Source organism: Danio rerio, chromosome 20, assembly GCF_049306965.1.
Source record: "Danio rerio strain Tuebingen ecotype United States chromosome 20, GRCz12tu, whole genome shotgun sequence".
Lineage (NCBI taxonomy): Eukaryota > Metazoa > Chordata > Actinopteri > Cypriniformes > Danionidae > Danio > Danio rerio.
Window position 1 is genome coordinate 18,116,916 of NC_133195.1, and position 20,773 is coordinate 18,137,688.

The window sequence follows — 20,773 nt, forward strand, 5'->3', positions numbered from 1 at the left end:
TGATATGTGTGCTAACCTTGTGGTTAAGTACAACAAACGTCTGTCCTCTGTGCTTGCAAACAAAGGCTGTGCCACCAAGTATTAGGTGCTTTTGGCTAGAGGGATCAAATACTTATTTCCTTCAATGAAATACAAATGAATTAAAATATTTTCTTTAAAGTTATTTTCTGGATTTTCTTTTTGATATTCTGTCTCTCCATGTTAGAATACATTTACCATTAAAAGGACAGAATGATCATGTCTTTATTAGTGGGCAAACCAACAAAATCAGCAAGGGATCAAATACTTTTTACTCTCACTGTATATATAAGCTCTGCGTTTTTTTGAATTTGATAAAAAAAAAACATGTACGGTTAAAATATTAATGTTTGTTTTATATTAACATTAAGAAAGTTCTGTTAACATTTCTTACAAAAAGGCATAGTCATTTCTTTTTTCAAAAAATGATAATGCTGAGGTTTCATTCCATCAAACCGATTTCTTAGTTACAACATTAGTATGTTCTAAAAAATAATTACTAAAAACATGACACCATTTTTCTATTTCATACAAAAACAAAACATTAATCTAAAAAACTATTTTTCTTTGGAAAAAAAGTCATATGATCCTGGAAACATTTTCTAAAGGCGATAAAACTTAGTCAAAGCATTTATCAGAACGTGATAATCCTGATCTGATAAACCTTTGCTTTACAGATAAAGGCATCAGGATGTCAGTAAACTCAGAACTCAACATCTTCCAGACCAGGTTGTATGTTAAAAGCACAGTTCACTCAAAAAGATAATAAAAAAAAGATAATACTCTCACTAAAGTGGTTGAAAATATTTATGAATTTCTTTCAACCACTAAACTCAAAACAAGGAAAATGAAGAATGTGGGGGGAAAGCATCCATAAGCATCCATAGTGAAAATAATAAATTGCATAGCTGCAGTTTTTATTCTTTACCACAAAACTCAAACATGTTTAGAACAAGTGGAGTATGAGGAAATGGCGAGTACATTTCATTATGCTTAAAATATCCTTTTAATATATTGTTTATTGTTATTTCCTGATTATCCGTAAAGCATTGCCAAAGAATGTCCTCGAATTTCCCATAGAAAATGTTTCCACCATTCCATAGTAATGGCTAAACAAAAAGTTTTGTCTTAATTTAAATCACACTGCAAATTTGCTGAGTATAAGAGAGTCCAATCGACATGAGTGTGAATAAACACAATCATAGTCCACAATATTTACCTTGCACAACACATAAAGATGCTCAAAGTTCACAAAAATTCTACGAAACCAAAAGCAGGTTTGTTAACAATTTTCCAGTTATCAAACCTACGAAAAGCTCAGAACTTAGTGAAAATGAAAGACATAAACTGGGGTTTCCCACGCTAACATTAACATATATGAAAAAAAGAGAAAGCACATGTCTTTTTTTTTTTTCAAATGTCTTTAATGGAACAGGAAATTTACAAGAAAACAGCAGGAGACTTCAGTCCCTCTCGGACAGAGACACCAGATGAGTGTCCACCTCTGACTCTGATAGGATCCTGAAAGACAAGCACTCATTTCAGCGGCTTCACACATTAACAAATGTGTTTGTGTATGGATTATGTGTTCTTCAAGCTGTCATTAGGTATTTTAAAGGGTGGGGCTATGTCAACCAATTTGGTATCTTTCGATGTCTAATGTGAAATATCAAGATGGACGATGGCATCAATGCCGTAGGTGGCAGTGGAATAAATTATTTATAAATAATTCATTCATCACAAATTAATTATTTGTAGCCTCACCCGCATGGTCTTTGTTTTACCCATAACCAAATCATAAATAAACAAAGATAAGTTACACACAAATTACCACCAGTCAATCACTTTTTCTGTGGAACTCTGGCATGAATTGGTAGAGTAAGTGTCGTTATAATGGCGTTGACAAACTTGGTAGATAAAAAAGGTGCACAACCAACAGTTTCTGAGGTTTCCACTAAAATTCCTAAGTGTGAAAGCAATAGAATGAAGTAGTGTACTGAAGCTGTGACACGTTACCTGATAGATTCAAAAGACAGAAGAGTAATTAGATAGAGACAAGATTAATTAAATATCACATTTAACAACTATAATGAGACACGATCCAGTGGTACATCCTTGATAAGTTGTCCGACATGCACTGGTCTCTGGGGTTTTGTGATTAAAGCACCCGCTGACTGCCTGGAGCTTAGACGTGCGCATATGCTGCTTCGCATGCCTATGTGTGTATGGGGGTGGTCGGTCACGTGATGATCAATTTTAGCAGTATAGTGTGGACGGTGATCTTTTCAGAAATGCTAGATGAAACGCCATTTCAGGAAGTGGGGCGGAGGATCGTCATAGTAGCTTTGGCCAATGAATTTAATCCACAACCAGCTACTGTCGGAGCTGGAATATTTTCATAAAGCAATCTGATTGGCTGACACTTTCATTGGCGCTTGTGCTTCACATCACCGATTTGAATGGGAAGCATTGATGCTGAAGCCCCGTGAAAATCTGCCATAAAGAATGGCCAAGATTTATTCTTCATTCTGTGATATTAAACCATGCCTGGTTACAAAAATTAGCTATTTCAAACACTCGACTGGTCAGTGAATCTCAGGCTCAAACACAAAACAATTGCACACATGCGAGAGTAATAAAAAAAATCTCTTAACTAAACTATAAAGTAACATATTAAACATTGGACTAAAAAACAACAGGGTGGTGATGCGATCTGAAACAGATTGATCGGGGGATTGACGCGGGGCCCCCGGTCACATCTGCTACGCCACTAGTAATGTGATCATGGCAAAATGGTAAATGTTGTACGTCCGAGTTGCATTAATACTACTAATATTCATACTGTACAGAACGTACTTTTCTAACTGTCGAATAATACATTCAAATTCAAATGCAGTACATACTGAGTGGAAGGTGATTTTGGACACAGCCATCGTAACTGTAATGACTGCAGTGTTTCCTCTAGGATTTTTTCCAGCTGTGGCGGCAGATCCAACAACTTCCTGTGCCGTTATTTTAATGACAAATATCGTGAGCGCAGTATTAGAAGTTGAGATAGCATTTATGTAATAGCCTACGAGCACACGGATCTCTTTGCTTGTGCGCTGATTTCCTCTGCTAGTGCACAAAACTTCTTGCACGCCCCCTTAAATATACGATGCTCAAGCGCAGATCTTCTTGTGCGCTCTCAAATAAACGATGAAGTGCGATTTAGTGCATTTATGTAACCAGTATGTCTAAAACATGTATGAGATTTGCTAGGAATATTTAATAATGTCTCTAATAGACCTACAAAGCGGTATTAATGTGTCCTGTAGTAAAGTCAAACGGCTATACGTCGTGTTTGCTGGCCTCACACATCATGCACCTGTCAGTCAGCCAGTCAGCACGTAGCCTTAAAGGGTTAAACAAATAACACACAGCACTACTACGGTTACAGAAAAGTTTGCTCTGTTACAATTCGCTTACCTTTTAATACATTTTGGTGCAATTATTACCTGCTATATAAAAGAAACACGACTGAATGTTTTGAATAAAAAGCTATAATGTAGCCGTGGCGGGATCAATTTTGGCGTAGCGCCCCACAATGGAAGCGGAAACCATGGACTGTAATCAATTACATACTGCACCTTTCTATCAAAGTGATCTGATGTCATCAAGATGAGTTAGGGTCATGTAGTGTCAGCAAAAAAACTGTGCTAAAGAGAAACATCTGAATGATTTTAGGGATGACTCTATGTGATCAGTGTGTGTTATGAGGAGTGTTGCATCACTGATGAATATCAAAACTGCAGTAATCCGCTGCTCTTCTAGATTTGATTTTCTGGATGATGAAAAATGTTTTTTGCTGCCCACCTGAATTTCGGATCCTCTGCTGTAATGACGCCTATTTCCAGCTCCGATGGCTTGAAATCAATCGACAGAACAGTTGTTAAACAAGTGATCGCCGTCTAGGGGATGAAAAGATTTTATTAGTGCAAATCTGCTTTATGGTAAATATAAAAAAGAGCAAGTTCTGGTTACACTTTGCAATTAGGTTTGGCAAGTTAAAAAATTATTAATTATTAGTACTTTGCAAGTTATGAGCTCAAGATTTATAGTTTTGTGATTTTAAGCACTACTTTAGTTTTATTCTGTAGACTTTTGATGCCATTTCTTCAAAATTCAAGATAAAAGATTTTTTTCAGCACAAAATAACAAAAGGCGACATTTTTGAGATACAATTATATTCATTTTCTCACAATATTATTGACAATAAATAATACTATTTGATGGCAGAAGAGTTAAGAAATCAGTATTTGGTGGAATAACACCTGCCAATCAAAACCATTTAAACATTTGGTATTTTGACCAAATTACATTTTCTGTAGGAGAAAACTAGTTCAAAATAACAATATTTTATTTTTGTTCAAGTTTATTTTATTTGTTTTTCATGTTATACAGAGCAAAAAAAAAAGAAGAAGAAGAAAAAAAACAGATCTAAGAACAACATATAACAAAATAGAAATAAGAAATAAAATATGAAAACATGACATGGAAATATGACACGATTCTTTTTCTCACATTGTCATGTTGTGTGCATCTATTTCCATCGCAAGAGTTTAAAGGTTGCCAGACCTTATAAAATGTCTAAACCCTCTGATAGCATGCCTTGTTTTCTCCAACATAAGATGAGACATCACTTCTCTTATCCAGTGATTGTGTGTTGGTTGAATTAGGTCTTTCCATTTAAACAATATCAGTCTTCTAGCCGGAAGAGTACCAAAGGCTAACATTTTAATTTGTCTTGTGTTGGGAGAAGCGCTCTCAGGGGCAACCCCAAACAACGTGTAAATGGTGATGTCTCAATTTCCACCCCAAATGCCTCAGAAAAGGTCTCAAAATACTAATGCGTTACATGTAAAGCTTTGGACATGTCCAGAACATGTGCAGCAGAGTAACAGGCCTGCTAGCGAAGTGCTATGCAGGTAAACCTCACTCTTCTGACCTTTATACACAACATGTATAATGCAAAAATAATGTGATGAACACATGTAAAATGCAACAAAAAGTTGATTTTATTCAAAATGATCTGATATTAAATGTTTTTAATGTAAATGCAAGTATTCTAAATAACAGACTGCTTATATAAACTGTATTTGTTTCAAAGATTTTGAAATGAACAGATGTGCAATACACTTCTGTAATTTCATTAACTACATTATTGTGCAAAGAGGAAGTTGATTTTCCATTCCAAAGAATTAGTTCTACACTGACACAACAAAGATCTACTAAAACCACCATGTGACTATTTGGTTGAATATGATAACAAAATTAGTTCTGAGGAAAGTGAGACACATTAAAAACACAATGGTTCTTTCAAATGTATTTTTTGACGCAGAGTACAAATGCAAATATCTTGGTTTAGTTGTGCATCAAATTACAGTGGCCATCCTCGGATATATGTGTGTGTGTAATGTAGGCTAAGAGTGAAAAACCATGTTGATTCTACATTTACCAGGTATTTGATCTGATAAATCAGCCAAGGGCAAAAAAGAACAAAAGAGGAGTATCAGCGCAGCCTCAGGAAGAACCTTTATTCATTTATTTATTGATTGATTGATTGTTGGTTTATGAGACAAACCTAAAACACTGCATTGAGATGTGACTATTGTGCATTTCGAAACTAAACACTGTGCAGTAAGGGTGTAATGGTACATTTATTCATCCTGAACTGTCACGATACAAACATTGCAGTTCGGTCCATGTATACCGATGACAAATACAGTCAAGTTTGTTTTGTGTTTTTACATCATCTCACTCTTCTCGTCTTTTCCTTCCTTTATTTCTCTCTGCAACTTGTATGAATGCACATGTGTGAGTTTTGTGTTCATTTCCGTTTTAGGACAGTTATTAAACTGTTAATAAGTTTGTATTTAAAGAAAGGTGGCCAGTATATTTTATTAATTTGCTGCCTTAAACTAGATCTTGTTACCCTGCCTAAAGGGTTTTTATTATATTTTGGAAAGCAACCATGTGGAGACAGCAGTTAAAATGAGCGCTGGAAGACTCGTTTGTTTGGTTGAAAAGAGTTGGTTCTATTCAAAGCCACCTTTAAATGAATTTTGAACCCCATTTTGAGCTAATTTAACAGTTGACGCCATACAACTTTTTTCCATATCTTCTGCATTACAAAATTATAGGCTGCTTTTCCAATCTAGAAAACTCTATTCCAAATAAAATATATTAAGCAATAAGGCTGGCTTACAAATAGTCCCTATAAATAGGCAAAATTGAGTAAGAGGTACACTTGGTTCTGTGCTTTATTTTTATTCATTATGAAAATAACATTATGCATGGTATTTTACCGTGACATTGGAATCACAGAAGTCATTTCAGCTTCTCTGGCTATTTCATGGCAAAAACATATACAATTTGCAAAAATGTTATAAACTTTCTAAAATAAAAAAGGTTTACAACAAATAGCAATTACCAAGAAGTCTAAAAATCTAAACCTAAAATGCCTTTGACAGAGATAATCAATTATTTATATTAAAAAATAACCCTTTTTTAAATTCTTTTAATTGCTAAGCTAAAAAATTCCAATGAAATTAAATGTTTCAATTAAATGTTGGTAAATGAATCAGCCTTTTAAAATAAAAATAAAAAGTCACATAACAAAAAGCATTGCAAATGACAGCCGCAGGTCGACTAATGTTTTTAGCATTTAACTCCATTGTGGTAAAAATTTGATTGTTTATATTTTTACTGTAATAATAAGTTTGTAAGGATGTCTATATCTCTACAGAATTTTAAACTTTGAAAACTGTTATGGAACTCCACACGAGACAAGAGAATTGTCAGGCACTAAAACAATACATTTTCTAATCTGAGATGAAGATCAGCTAGAATACCAGTTGTTCAGGTTGTCTCAATCATGCATCCTGAGCCCCCCTCTTTGCCCTGGACTTTACCTTTTCCACCAAAGCAGCTCCAAATAAAACGTCAAAGTTGTTAATATGATGTATCTTGTGGCTCTATATTCATGTTTTGTGTCATTTTAAATGTCTCTGTGTGATTGGTAAAGTGGTCTTTCACTGTAATATTTTACAATCTTCCTTATGTCAGTTAATTTGGGTTTTGACTTCGATGATATCTTTTCTAGATACTCCACTCCAGGTAAGATGGTCTTCGCATGAACTCATGACCAGGCAAGGCTCTTGGCGAAGCTTTTATTTCCTTGAATTTATGGTGATTTGAGTATTTAGGCGCAGCAGTGTCTGGGGATTCTGTACCCAGGATACCCCGTTGCAGTGTATAAGTCTGAGTTCTGCATCAGGAGGTATATGCTACAATGTATTTCTACATGATCAGGTATTAATCTCTAACACTTAAATGTATCTTTGAGTAATTGATGTTGTACAATCTGAATTGGCTTATTTTGTTTAAGTATGTGAATTAGAATGGAATATCTTTGCCTGACAAATAAATGTAAAATTCTTGTTTCTATTATCTCCTGAAATCAATTAAATCTAGTAGACTGTTTTAGGCTGATGTTTCCCTGGCCTACGACCAGGATTAGTCATACATTCAGGCTCAATGGATGGAGCATAGGCACCGCATTAGAGACCTGCTGATTTCTGACAATCATGGACTTAGGGTGCTTTCACACCTGTGAATCGATTCAGTTGTTCCGAAACAAAGATTACAATTGTTACATTGTTGCTCTTGGAGCGGTTCGCTTTTACACGGCAAAGTTTCTAATCTGAGTCAAGTGCGAGTAAACTCTCCTTACATTGGTCAGCGTGTCAGGGTTTATTTTGCAGCGTCCCGCTAAGCTGTCAGGAGAGGTGGTGGTTTGATGGTGATTGACAGGGTGTGCGCGCGATGTGTCTGAGGAGAGATGCGGTGGGGAGGGGTGAGAAGGGTGCGCGACGGTGCCTATTTGAGGACCGGGAGGGAGACGCGAGATTACCGGGAGATCATCACTCATTTGCGGGCATCCGGAGATTTGCGAAACTTCCCACCATAATCATAATTCTCTCTTCATATAGCCGTATGCCTATTACGTATCCTTAAAACACTGTGATATAACCGCGCTCGGATCGGATCGCTTTCTCACTGTAATCGAACCGCTCCAGGGTTCGTTTCAATCGAGCCGAGACCACCTCATTTAAGCGATCTCGGAGCAATTACTTTGGCGCGGAACAAAGTGCGATTGCCCTGTTCACATATGCCAAACGAACCGCGCTAACTGGGCAAACAAGATACGTTCCGAAACAAAAGTGTAGGTGTGAAAGCACCCTTAGTATGACATAATCTAGTGGCTAAATCAAATGTGTCCATGAGCAGAGGGAACAGGCCAGCATACTGGCTCTAAGCGCCTTCGGGTAAATGATGAACCAGTAACTGAAAATAAGGATTTATTAGGTTAATCGATCTAAATAAGACCAAATCACAACCTATAAGGTGATCAGCTTGAATTGGATGAAACTAAACTTAAATCATTATAAAATGAAGTCAGATTAAATTCGGAGTTGGAAACAAGCTAAAATAATTTTAACAAATAAAAATATTTCTTTTCACAAGTGTTCAAAAGGCTTATGAGCATTTAACCCTTACCCAAACTGCTAGTTCCGTCATAGGATTAACAGATGGACCCTTATAAGTTCATTATAAAATGTTACAAATTATACGGCGTGAATATGATTTAGAGCAACGTTTTCTTGTTATTTTTAACTATTAGCGAATAAATAAGAAAATTACTCATGGCAAATTTAATAATATTCAATATGATATGTTCGGTTTGCTATATAATTGGCCCACATCTCTCTATCAAGTTTGGTGTTTGGGCCTTTATTTAAAAAAAGTTTGGGCACCCCAGGTTTAAAAACTCTCTAGGTCAAAAATATGCATTTCATTGGTATCACATGCATATCTGCTCTTTTGTGTATTGTGTATACTTTTGATATTTGACATTTTAGAATCGTAAATATTTGTAAAAACATATATTTTGTCATTTAAAGAGCTTAATAATGATTATTTTATTTGATCTATGAATGAAAGCGACTAAAGCTGCTGGGAGATGGATAGAGTATATGTTCTTGTTACCTAAAAAGTGTTTATCTGATGTGAATAAAGCACAACAGATTGTTACCAACTGTAAATGTTATGTTTTGCTAGTACTTGTGTGTAAATAAATGTCTGAAATATAACATAAATGGGGAGAAGCAGTGGCGCAGTAGGTAGTGCTGTCGCCTCACAGCAAGAAGGTCGCTGGGTCGAGCCTCGGCTCAGTTGACGTTTCTCTATGGAGTTTGCATGTTCTCCCTGGGTTCGCGTGGGTTTCCTCCGGGTGCTCTGGTTTCCCCCACAGTCCAAAGACATGCGGTACATGTGAACAGAGTAGGCTAAATTGTCCGTAGTGTATGAGTGTATAAGGGTGTGTGTGAATGTGTGTGTGTGGATGTTTCCCAGAGATGGGTTGCGGCCGGAAGGGCATCCGCTGCATAAAAACTTGCTGGATAAGTTGGCGGTTCATTCCGTTGTGGAGGCCCCTGATTAATAAAGGGACTAAGCCGACAAGAAAATGAATGAATGATAACATTAATGTTATATAGTTTTGATGGTTATTTAAAACAAGCCATGTGCATGTCTTTCTCTGGCTTAGTGCCATCTAGATTTTAATTAGAAAAATTATTGTTAAAATTATTAAATAATTATTAACATGTGTGATTGTACGATTCAGGAAGTAGCCTGGACTGATCACACTGGTGTGACCACATGCTTTAAAAATGCTAATTCACACAACGCATCACAGATCAGTAGATAATGGTGAAGAGAAATGTCTGAATTTTGAGTGTTCTGCTTTATCTAATGGACTGTACCTCGACTGCCTGCTCAAATGTCCAGTCAAGCTTCTTCTTGACTTTTTTCTCCAGGAAGCTTGTGGCCTCTGTCTGCTTTACACCTGCAGCCGTGGCCTTAAAGCCACAGTAATAGCCTGCAGGATCACATTTATACACTTGCGGGCCGAGCTCCTCATCTAGACCAATCACAATCATGCCTGAAGACAAACACAAACACAAATCAGACACTCACACAAGATACTGGGAAAGAAAAAAAAATCACATATTGCAATAATTTGTTCTTTAATACAGTATAGAAATATGAAGAAACATAGGAATATTCATCAGATGACTTGAATAGATATATTTGTAAATACTGAGTCACTGTGGATTGAGTGGGTGAGGTTTTTGGGAGAAAGTACATGTGCATTTCCAAGAATGAACTTAAATATCTTTGAGAAAGCCTACAGAACATTCTTAGATAAGATTATATGTCAATATCATTTTAATGTATGTATTTTATTCTATTTATAGGCCATCTTATCCCTCTTTTTGACCAACTTATTGTAATTTAATAATTTTAATAATCATATATAAAATAAACATTAAAATATATTTTTTTATGATTATTAATACAAACACACGTTAAAATAAATTACCAATATGCTGTAATACTGTATGATGAACTAAATAAATGAATATTAAAAATTATTATTTCATACCAAATTCAAGGACTTTAATTAAACCTTTAAGGATTTCTTAAACTTTAAGCTGTAAAAAGCTTTTATTACAGGGAACTGTGAGTTTGTTTACATGCTTGCAGTCTGAAATTGCTTCGTTATTAAACCAGTAATTAATATATTTAACTAAATCACTGCCACAGTTTGACAGTACCAAATCAGTATTTTTACAAACCAGATTTTTCACAATATTGACATGATACATCACACAGCCAACAATGTTTGAATTTCCATCACACAAAAAGTTAAATTATGAAAATTGGTGTTAAATTTTTTAAAATATTAACTAGGGCTGTCAAAATTAGCATGGTAACGCAAGTGATTAATTTTAATTATTTAACGCTTAAAAAAAATAACGCAGTTGCAGTTTTTTTTATTTATTTCCTATTGTGTCCGACGTGTGTTCAGGGACAACGAGTGCATAAAGGCGACCTAAAGCGCCAGTTCAGCTTGCTCCAGCACTGCGTGTGTTTAACGTGCAAAGAAATTTGGATAACTGGTTTGCCGGCAGTTAACTCTCTGCAACTCTCAAATGGTCGCCCACTGAAACCAAGCAGGGCTGCGCCCGGTCAGTACCTGAATGGGAGACCACATGGGAAAGCTAGGTTGCTGCCGGAAGTGTTGTTAATGAGGCCAGAAGGGGGTGCCAAACCTGTGGTCTGTGTGGGTCCTAATGCCCCAGTATAGTGACAGGGACTCTATACTGCTCTGTGAGCGCCTTCTTTTAGATGAGACGTTAAACCGAGGTCCTGACTTTTTGTGGTCGTTAAAAATCCCAGGATGTCCTTCGAAAAAGAGTGGGGGTTTAACCTCGGCATCCTGGCCAAATCTGCCCACTGGCCTCTGTCCATCATGGCCTCCTAACAATACCCATACCATAATTGGCCTAATCACTCTTTCTCCTCTACCCAATTAGTGTGTGTGTGCGGTGCGGTCTGGCGCAATATGGCTACCGTCCCGTCATCCAGGTGGATGCTTCACACTGGTGGTGGATGAGGAGATTCCCCCAATGTGTAAAGCGCTTTGAGCGCCCAGAAAAGTGCTATATAAATGTAAGCAATTATTATTATTATTATTATAGGACCATGGACCCGCTTTTAGAATAAAAGTTTCAGTATAAAACAATTAATGTCTCATAATTTGGCTATGCTGCGTTTCCTCTAGAGTTTCATGCAATTTCCGGTGTTTTATTTTTTATCTTTATACTTTAACTGCAGTTCAGCAGTTAACCCTCTGGGGTCTGTGGGTGTTTTGGGGCTCTGGAGAAGTTTTGACATGCACTGACATTTGTGTTGTTTTCAGTATCTTAAAAACATATGAATGGCTAAAGTGTGATAACACTGTAAACAGCACAAGTTGGGCTACAATAATACCCAAGCAGCATGTTTGTATGTGTTTGTGTTTTTGAAAAAGAAACGTTTATGCGTGGTTAGTGAAAAACTAAAATTTTGAAGTCACTGAAACAAGACCATGAAACACAAGGAGAACATTTGTGCACAAGACTTTTGAGAACTGGATCTGGTAGTCTAGTGTTTTTGCTTCAAAATGATGTGAGAATCATCTTGTTAACTTGCTCACAGAAAACAATGAAATGAATTAAAAATTCTAAGTCACTTTTTAAGTGAAATTGGTTTATGCGGGAAGGTGTGAACTATCATTACTATGCAGTGAGTCACACCTGAGAAGACAAAGACCTGCATAATGAGCTGCATAATGAGCCATCAGACAGGTACAGTATGTGACTAGGAGGGAAGAGTTTCAAGAAGGAATCAGAGGAAAATTTATTTACTTTTTTCTTTGCAGTTTATTTAAAATATATTAAATCACACAAAATAACTTGAGATACTTTAGTGAGAGTCAGTACACTCTATAAAACTCTGCAAACTTTTAAACTTACACATAGCAAATCCTCTTTTTTTGTTTTGTTTTTTGTAAATGAAGAGTTTAGTTGCAAAATAAGATTTATCCATTTTGAGAAATGTTGTTTTTTTGTGATTATTATTTAAGACATCAAAAGTCAAGCTCATTTACAATTTTATACATTAAACTATTACGCTCAGTGAAGTCCAGGAACACAATATTTTTCAAATCCAGTATATTTTTTATTTAACTTTGTCTATAAATAGTTTATAAATAAGTCAAAAAACATGCCAAAATGCAACATATTATCTTAATGATGTCAAAAATCTTAAATTGTTTAAAAAAACAATACATCATAAATATATGGAATAGTATATACAAAGTTTGAATTATAATAATAAGATTCTGAGTAAGTTTTGTAATCTCATATTAGAGCAATGTTATTTTAAAGAATGATGATTTATCCATATTAACAAAAATAACTAAGCAAATTTCAGTATTCACAGTAATTATTTAAAGAATAAACTTACAAAGGACACTTAGAAATGTAGTCTTGCAGACAGGTATCTTGTGATGAGGAGGGGCGCAGGAAAAAGGCAGTTTTTCACTCTAACAACTGGCCTTCGTCTTGACATCAGCGGAGACTCACAGACGCAGGATTATTTGATCCTGGTCTACTTTTGTAGCGTTTTTATACATTTTTGAGAAGTTGAAGGATACATCTTCATCTAACAGTTTGTCGGCATAACACAGACCATCATTACTCGCATTATACTGACCAAACTCAAAGCACTTCTTGTCTACTTAAGCTCTCTCTGCCACTGGTCCTTTACCTTCGTTGTTTTCACATCTGGATTTACATATGAAGCGCGCTTACTGAGAGGCGTGACCACGCTGCTGTAATGAGGCGATATAGGAGAATCCGTACAGTCCTTACTTTTATACGGATTACATAAAAAGAGATAATTTGTTTTCGACTTGAATTGGTTAATGCAAAAGTAGACATATCAAGCTTTATATCGATATCAGAAACCATCATCTTTGTTGACTATTTGCCGAGTTTCCTTTCCTTTTAGTGACGTGTTTTTCTGACCACAGTCTGCTCGCGCCACAGACGCTTGTAATAACAATGCCTTGTGGGTGTGGTCGCATTAAAACTAATGAGATCAGACTGAGAAACTAGACATAGCGTTGGTTTCATACCGATTACTTTATCAAGCAATGTTTGTTTTCAACATGCATAGTTGCGTTTAAAAGTAGACACTTTAAGCTTTCTAGAAATACATTTCATCTGTGTGCGTTTTGTATTCGCGGGGTTTCAGCGCATTTTACCAACGCGTTTCTAAAAGCAGTTCACGGAGAGAGAAAAGACAGAATGCCTACACTGTTTGTTTTCCTTATTTTGCAAAAGCACACACGTTTGTTGTTGTTGTGAGTGTACACAACAAAAAGTAGACACATAACAGATTAAATTGATGTATTGTTCTTATCTGTACGATCAAAACTGAAAGTGTAATTTAAGTTCATTTCAACAGTTTGACGACACCACAGGTCAAAACGCGTATACGTGGTCTTCGACCCCAGAGGGTTAAATACTTTCATTCAGAATGTTTTAATGGAATTTGCTACCTCATGGCAAACGGAAAGAAAAACCTCCGAATTTCGGGACTCGAGTGATCCTTTAAGGTAATCAAAAATCGCTGCTTACATTGTAGAGTCTTATTCAGTATTATCTTAATCATAAAAGCGGAGTATTGGTGTCCATGTAAATGTACTGTAGTGAAAGTGGCAGCTGAAGTTGCAAGCTGTCAAAGACACAGTACTGCGCGCATTGTCTCTCTCTCTCGCTGTGTGTGTGTGTGTGTGTTTCTAGTCCACTTAGAATCCAACATGGAAATCATTTTTGCTTGTTGTTGGCATTGATTGTTTTGAAATTCAAATGGCACTTAAATGCTTGTGTTTTTATTTCTATAATCATGATTAATTACAAAAAAAGTGTGATTAATTACGTTAATTTTTTTAATCATATGACAGCCCTAATATTAACTTGTTCAGGTAAATTTTGACCCAACAGAAAGAGGAAAAAGCAAGAGGAAAAAACATCTTTAATACCCTGAAATATACAAAATTGATATAAATTTGTCATTAATTTAATAATAAACTGCTTTACCACTTTATTAAGTGTGTGTGTGTGTATGTGTGTGTGTTTAAATAATTTAGCAAAATCGTCCACTTACAGCAGCCGAGTGGCCTCATCTCCGCATTTTGTGTATAAACCTGAGAGATGTCAGCGATCCTTTTACAAAGCATGTCAACAGGAATTTCATAGCCGTACTTGTACTTCCAGTTGGCGGCCTCATATCGAGCTCGCTGTACTTGAGACCGGCTGTCAGCTGAACATAATAACACAAAAGACATTAATGAGCACATTAACTGCAGTAGACATCATGACATTAATCACACTATTTATCTGTACCTGTCATCCCGGACATCACACAGCCAATGTTCTCTGTAATTCTGAATAAGTGCGTGACGGTTGATGAATCCAGCAACTTGTCCTGGAAAAGCATGTGCAAAAAAAAAAGTACAAATTTCTATTTTAGAAATAGTTTGTATTTCAGCAACATCATGGCAAAACAACAGTATAAACTACAATGATAATTATCACCTCATGTATTAATTATGTGCTTTGTTCAGTATTAAATGCTACCAACACTGTTTATGTGATATTTACTGTCAAACTACTAAAGGCAATTTTGAAAATTAAAAGTCAGAACACCAGTCACTCAGCCAATGTACTTTTGTTCATGGTAAATAGGTTTACCATGAAATAATTAGATTATAACCCTTACAACTTCGTTGGGAGTGCAGTAGCTGATTTTTAAATGCATGGCTTTTATTTAAATGTTACTGTTGTGTTGCATCATGTTTAGTGCAGACAGCCAAACTGCTTATCGCTGGAATCTTGTCATGTATAGTTAGGACATGGTGTTACACAACTACTGCACTTCAGCAAGCATGCATGGTCACTCATCATTCTTTTTAGGCTGTATAGTGTTTATGTGTGTGTGTGTGTGTGTGTGTATATATATATATATATATATATATGTATATATATATATATATATATATATATATATATATATATATATATATATATATATATATATATATATATATATATATATATATATATATATATATGTGTATGTATGTATGTATGTATGTATGTATGTATGTATGTATGTATGTATGCGTCTGTCTGTCCGTCCATTCATTAATAAATATCTACTGTTATTTTTAGCTTAAAACCATACTCAGCAATTACAGTGATTCAGAATTGCACAGTGAATATATAATAAATAAATAAATAAATAGACAGACAGACAGATACCCACAAATGCTCTTCAATACACCAGCAGAAAGCAGGTTCACACATTCCATGCCATTTTAGAGGCAAAAATCTAGTGATGATCAGTTTATGCTATTTATAGCCTTATATTAATAACAACAATAAATTTAATGGCCTCCAATAAAGGAAACTTAACTAGTTTACACGACCATGTGCACTGTCAGCTTATGAAGCATAATCAGGTTAAGAACGTGCATGTGAGAACACTTCAGATTCCCTCTTATTTCAGCAGCACTACAAGAAGTCACCAATAACAATGAGCTAAGATCCATCAAAAGACTGATCTGGGATCATTCCGTGCATTTAAACCACAGTAAAATTATTGAATGACTGTTAAACTATTGCTATTTATTTTTTGTGGCATTGTTCATTTTTTTAGTGTGGAGATGAAGGCTGATAAGTTTCTGACGGTATGATTACCTTGAATAAAAGTATCACAGTTTCACAATGTCATGGTATTCTGATTACTGCTCTAAAATAAGTTATTTTTAAATGTCTGCGTTAAAAAAACAAAAACACTTTTCCCCCATTGAACATTTTATCGGACATTTTATTTTAGGAAACATTTATAATATTTTGGAACAGTAAACATTTCAGGCTTAATAATTCAAAATAAATCACTGACTCCCTCTTCCTTGCTAGTTTCAAAACTACAGATTTCTTTACAACACATAAAAAACACATTAAAAAAAACCTTACTTATACCGTAGAAACGCTTTAACTGAACATTTGAGCAGTTTTAAAACTGCTGTAAACCTTGAAACTGTTCATTGTCCAAAGCCAACTCTCCGTTAGATCAGTTTTTGGTGAATAATGGTATGTGTGCAGCAGACTTACTGGGACTTTTTTCTGTGTTACAACAATCGCACAGTCTTTTCCTCGAACAGCAACTGATGTCAGACCACCCTGGTTTATGGCCTTGAATGCATATTCTGTAAAAATTTAATTTTTATTAAGTTGTAAATGTGATCATTGTAATATATCAACAAAGTGAACAAATAAGATGACATAACCACCACAAATTCATTTATAAACATATATATAGAACAGGTAGAGATAAACAAACAGAGAGACAAATAGATTTTCACCATCAAAATAATAAGTCAAACAACAATTATTTTTACTTAAATTGATGTCAAAAAAATAAAAAATAAAGATGGATGAAAAAAACTTCAAATAGAAATGGCTATTTAAATTTATTTTACCATAGTGCTTTCACGGTCAAAAACAATCATGGTAGAATGTATTTTATATGGGTTTATAAATATTGACACTGTCTTTATCCTATAAATAGCCCTAAATATATATATTATACTTTAATATTACTTCAAAAATATTTCCCAGTGATGGGTTTCCCATATTTCTCACAGAAGGGCATCGGCTGCGTAAAAAAAATAAAATAAAAAAATGAATAAGTTGGCGGTTCATTTCGCTGTGGCGACCCCAGATTAATAAAGGGACTAAGCCGAGAAGAAAATGAAAGAATGAAATATATATAAAAGCTATTTCAGTGTTATGAATGTGACATTTCCAGTAAAAACTGAATTTTTTTTTTACAGAGTTAGTAAATATTAACATCTTATTGGGACATCTGCTTATATTTTCCAAAACAACTAACCACAGAGTTATGGGATGAGAAAAATATCAATCTGTAAACATTGTTATACTTTAATGAGGAAAATAAACAAGTGCTTTGGATGTGACCAAACAAGTCTGCAAGTTTACAGTATACAACTTACATTGTAGAAATTCTGTAAATTAAACTGCACAACGCCCCTGAAAATAATGCCAATCAAAAGGATAAGAGCTGGCTCACTACAGAACAAAAATGATTGATTTTTATTTTATTTTACTTCACATTTTTGTATTTATTAGGAAAAAAGCTTTGTTATGCATGTGACATCTCTCTGTTATGGATGTGACAGATGTGAAATTGCCACTTATATTTGACAATTCAAATATAACTGTTTGATAAAATTGACAAAGACATTTGTGAGTATTTTTACAGTCATGTAAAATACAAGCATACAAAAAAAATTATAAAGGGTTTTAATATTTTGGAAAAAAACTAATTTTCAAAACAAGGCTGACATTTGCATGAAATTGCTCATATATAAATATAAACATTATATATATATATATATATATATATATATATATATATATATATATATATATATATATATAATATATATATATATATATATATATATATATATATATATATATATATATATAAAAAATAATAGAATTTTCTTATATATTACTTAAATATATATATATATATATATATATATATATATATATATATATATATATATATATATATTAAAGTAATATATAAGAAAATTCTATTATTTTCTTTAATTGTTTATTTTAATTAATTTATTATTTTTTTCCATTATTGACCAGTAGTTGCTACTGCATAGACATACTGCTGGTATAGTACTTTTAATAACACTAATTTTACTTTTTAAATCAACAAAAAAAAAACCTATGCAAATTAGGTGGAACATGTTAGTTATGAAATCTAATTAACCAATAGATTCATTAATTCTGATTACCGCTGCAACAGATCAATTACAACTTTAAATAAATACAGATTTTAGGATGCAAAATATATCGTTTCAGCATCAATATAGCCATGTGCGAGTCCGCAATAGTCACATCGCTAGGATCTGCAATGCAGTTGGCATTATAGTTGACCAGACATGACAGTTAACAACATAGTGGAGTGATTTTACATTTTAACCTTAGAGTAAACACTTAATATTTACATGAGTTTTTAAGGCCAGACTGTCAGATTTGCAGCCAATCTGAGCCATTTGGGCACAAAAAAAAAAAACATTAGTAGCTCAAAGATTAATTAAACATTAGATATTTTTGAACTATAGTAAAATAATAGTTATTATTATTATTATTATTATTATTATTATTATTGTCATTATTATTATCCTTATTATTATCCAGTGATTATTTAATTCCTCAGAAAATTATAAATTATTGTTTATTTGCATCTTTTGTCTGTTGTATTTAACTATGCTTGTCTTTTTTAAATGATATTTTATGCAGATACGCTCCACTACAGAATAATCCAAATAAATAGATCTAAAATTATACATAAAATTCTTTACAAGATATATATATATATATATATATATATATATATATATATATATATATATATATATATAAATAAATATATATATATACATATATACATATATATATATATATATATATATATATATATATATATATATATATATATATATATATAAACATACACATACACATTTATATTTACATACACGCACATTTACACACACATACATACATACATACATTCATATAAATATATCTGTAGATGTGTCGAAAAAACATTATGGCATAAAACATTACCGAACCTGTTCTCTACTATTCAATGTCTGCTAGTGCTAACTGTTTAGCTGCTACACTAAATAAGAATGTTTATAAAATACATAAAAATCCAACTCACATTTAATTTAAATATGCTTTATAAGGCAAAAGGATAATTTCAGCTGACAATAAAAGCTTAAGTATCGGACAGTGAATAGGAGCTTACTGTAGTCAACATGACTGTGCACTTACTAGGTGTTATTTAAGTCCTGTAAAGTCAGCCGTACTCACCTACTTGATACAGTCTTCCCTCCGGAGAAAAGATAGTGATGTGACGATCAAACCCCGCGCTAGAGCCCCGGGACATCTTTATAACAAATGTATTAAACGTAGAAAAGTAAAAGTATTATAGGCTTGACTGAACAGCAACATGCAGAACGAATGAACCGGAAGCAATCTTCAGACAGCAGCGATTGTGTTTCCGGGTCAACATCAAACGCAAAACAAATTATTTGTATTTATTTATTTTAAACGAAACAGCTTTAAAATGCATGATTGTTGCGTAAAGTGTTGTGTAATGTTTAATAATGTGTACGTTTTTAAGTTATACTTACTGCTGACCTAAATACAAAAAGAAAAGGGGAAAAACAAAGGATTTGTTAACGCTTACGTATGAATGAATTTGCATATAGCGTGCAGATTTAGACGTGAAGTATATATTTACAACATTTAAGTATAAAACAATGTAATTGCATAAAATGGGTTGTGCTTTCATCAAAAGTGTTATTTTAATTGCTGAATTAATGTACACAAATAAGGCTTTTGGTGTTCTATTAGTACTTTTTAAAAGTAAATTGCAATGGGGTATATGCCGAAGCATGCTAATAGGTCTTTTAATTTGCCATTAACCTGGGTTAAGCGCTTCCGGCGAATTGAATTCCAATGCAAAATCCGGTGCGTTTAAGGTCTGTATTTTTTAAAAATCAGCAATCTCCACTAGCTGAGTGATATCCGATTTAAAGTGGGTCTCAGATTGTACAAGAAGCACTGCATTAAATTACATTTCCCCCGCCATCTCTTTATAATATGAGCATTTATTTTACCCCAGTATGTTTAATGGAGGTTCTGCGTTAGCTTGCTGATTCTGACAGGCGCGTGTGAGTAAACAGCTTTTTGTCTCGTTTTACGCTTGAGCAAATAAATAAATGCTAAAGTTTATTTAACTGAATGTATTTTAATGACATTACGACATCGATGCTGTATAATGAACCGTATAAAATGGGAAAAAGTTCACAATAACATGTCACCGGAAGTGTATCAGCATGGGAACAGCATTAGCTCGGCATATACCCTATTGCGTGTCATATTAAATGTTTTTTTTTTTTTTTTTTTTTAAGGGGTTTTTCAGCTTTCATTGAGATAGGATAGTTCAGGACAAACAGGAAAGCATTGGGAGAAGAGAGAGGTTAAGGATGGGCATAGGACCTCGAGCCGGGAATCGAACTCAGATCACCCTGAGCACCATGGTGCTATCTGTGCACTTAACCACTAGGATA

General features: G+C 34.1%; 1 protein-coding gene across 1 annotated transcript; it reads right to left on the reverse strand.

Annotated features, from left to right (window-relative positions):
• Positions 1–1,420: 1,420 nt before the first annotated feature.
• On the reverse strand, positions 1,421–19,674 carry psma6b (proteasome 20S subunit alpha 6b). The gene is given in 7 exon segments (NM_001002589.1): positions 1,421–1,539; positions 3,874–3,968; positions 9,885–10,063; positions 14,683–14,838; positions 14,922–15,003; positions 16,695–16,789; positions 19,509–19,674. Coding segments are annotated over 7 exon segments (741 nt in total). The 5' UTR covers positions 19,585–19,674; the 3' UTR covers positions 1,421–1,481.
• Between the last annotated feature and the right edge of the window lie 1,099 nt (positions 19,675–20,773).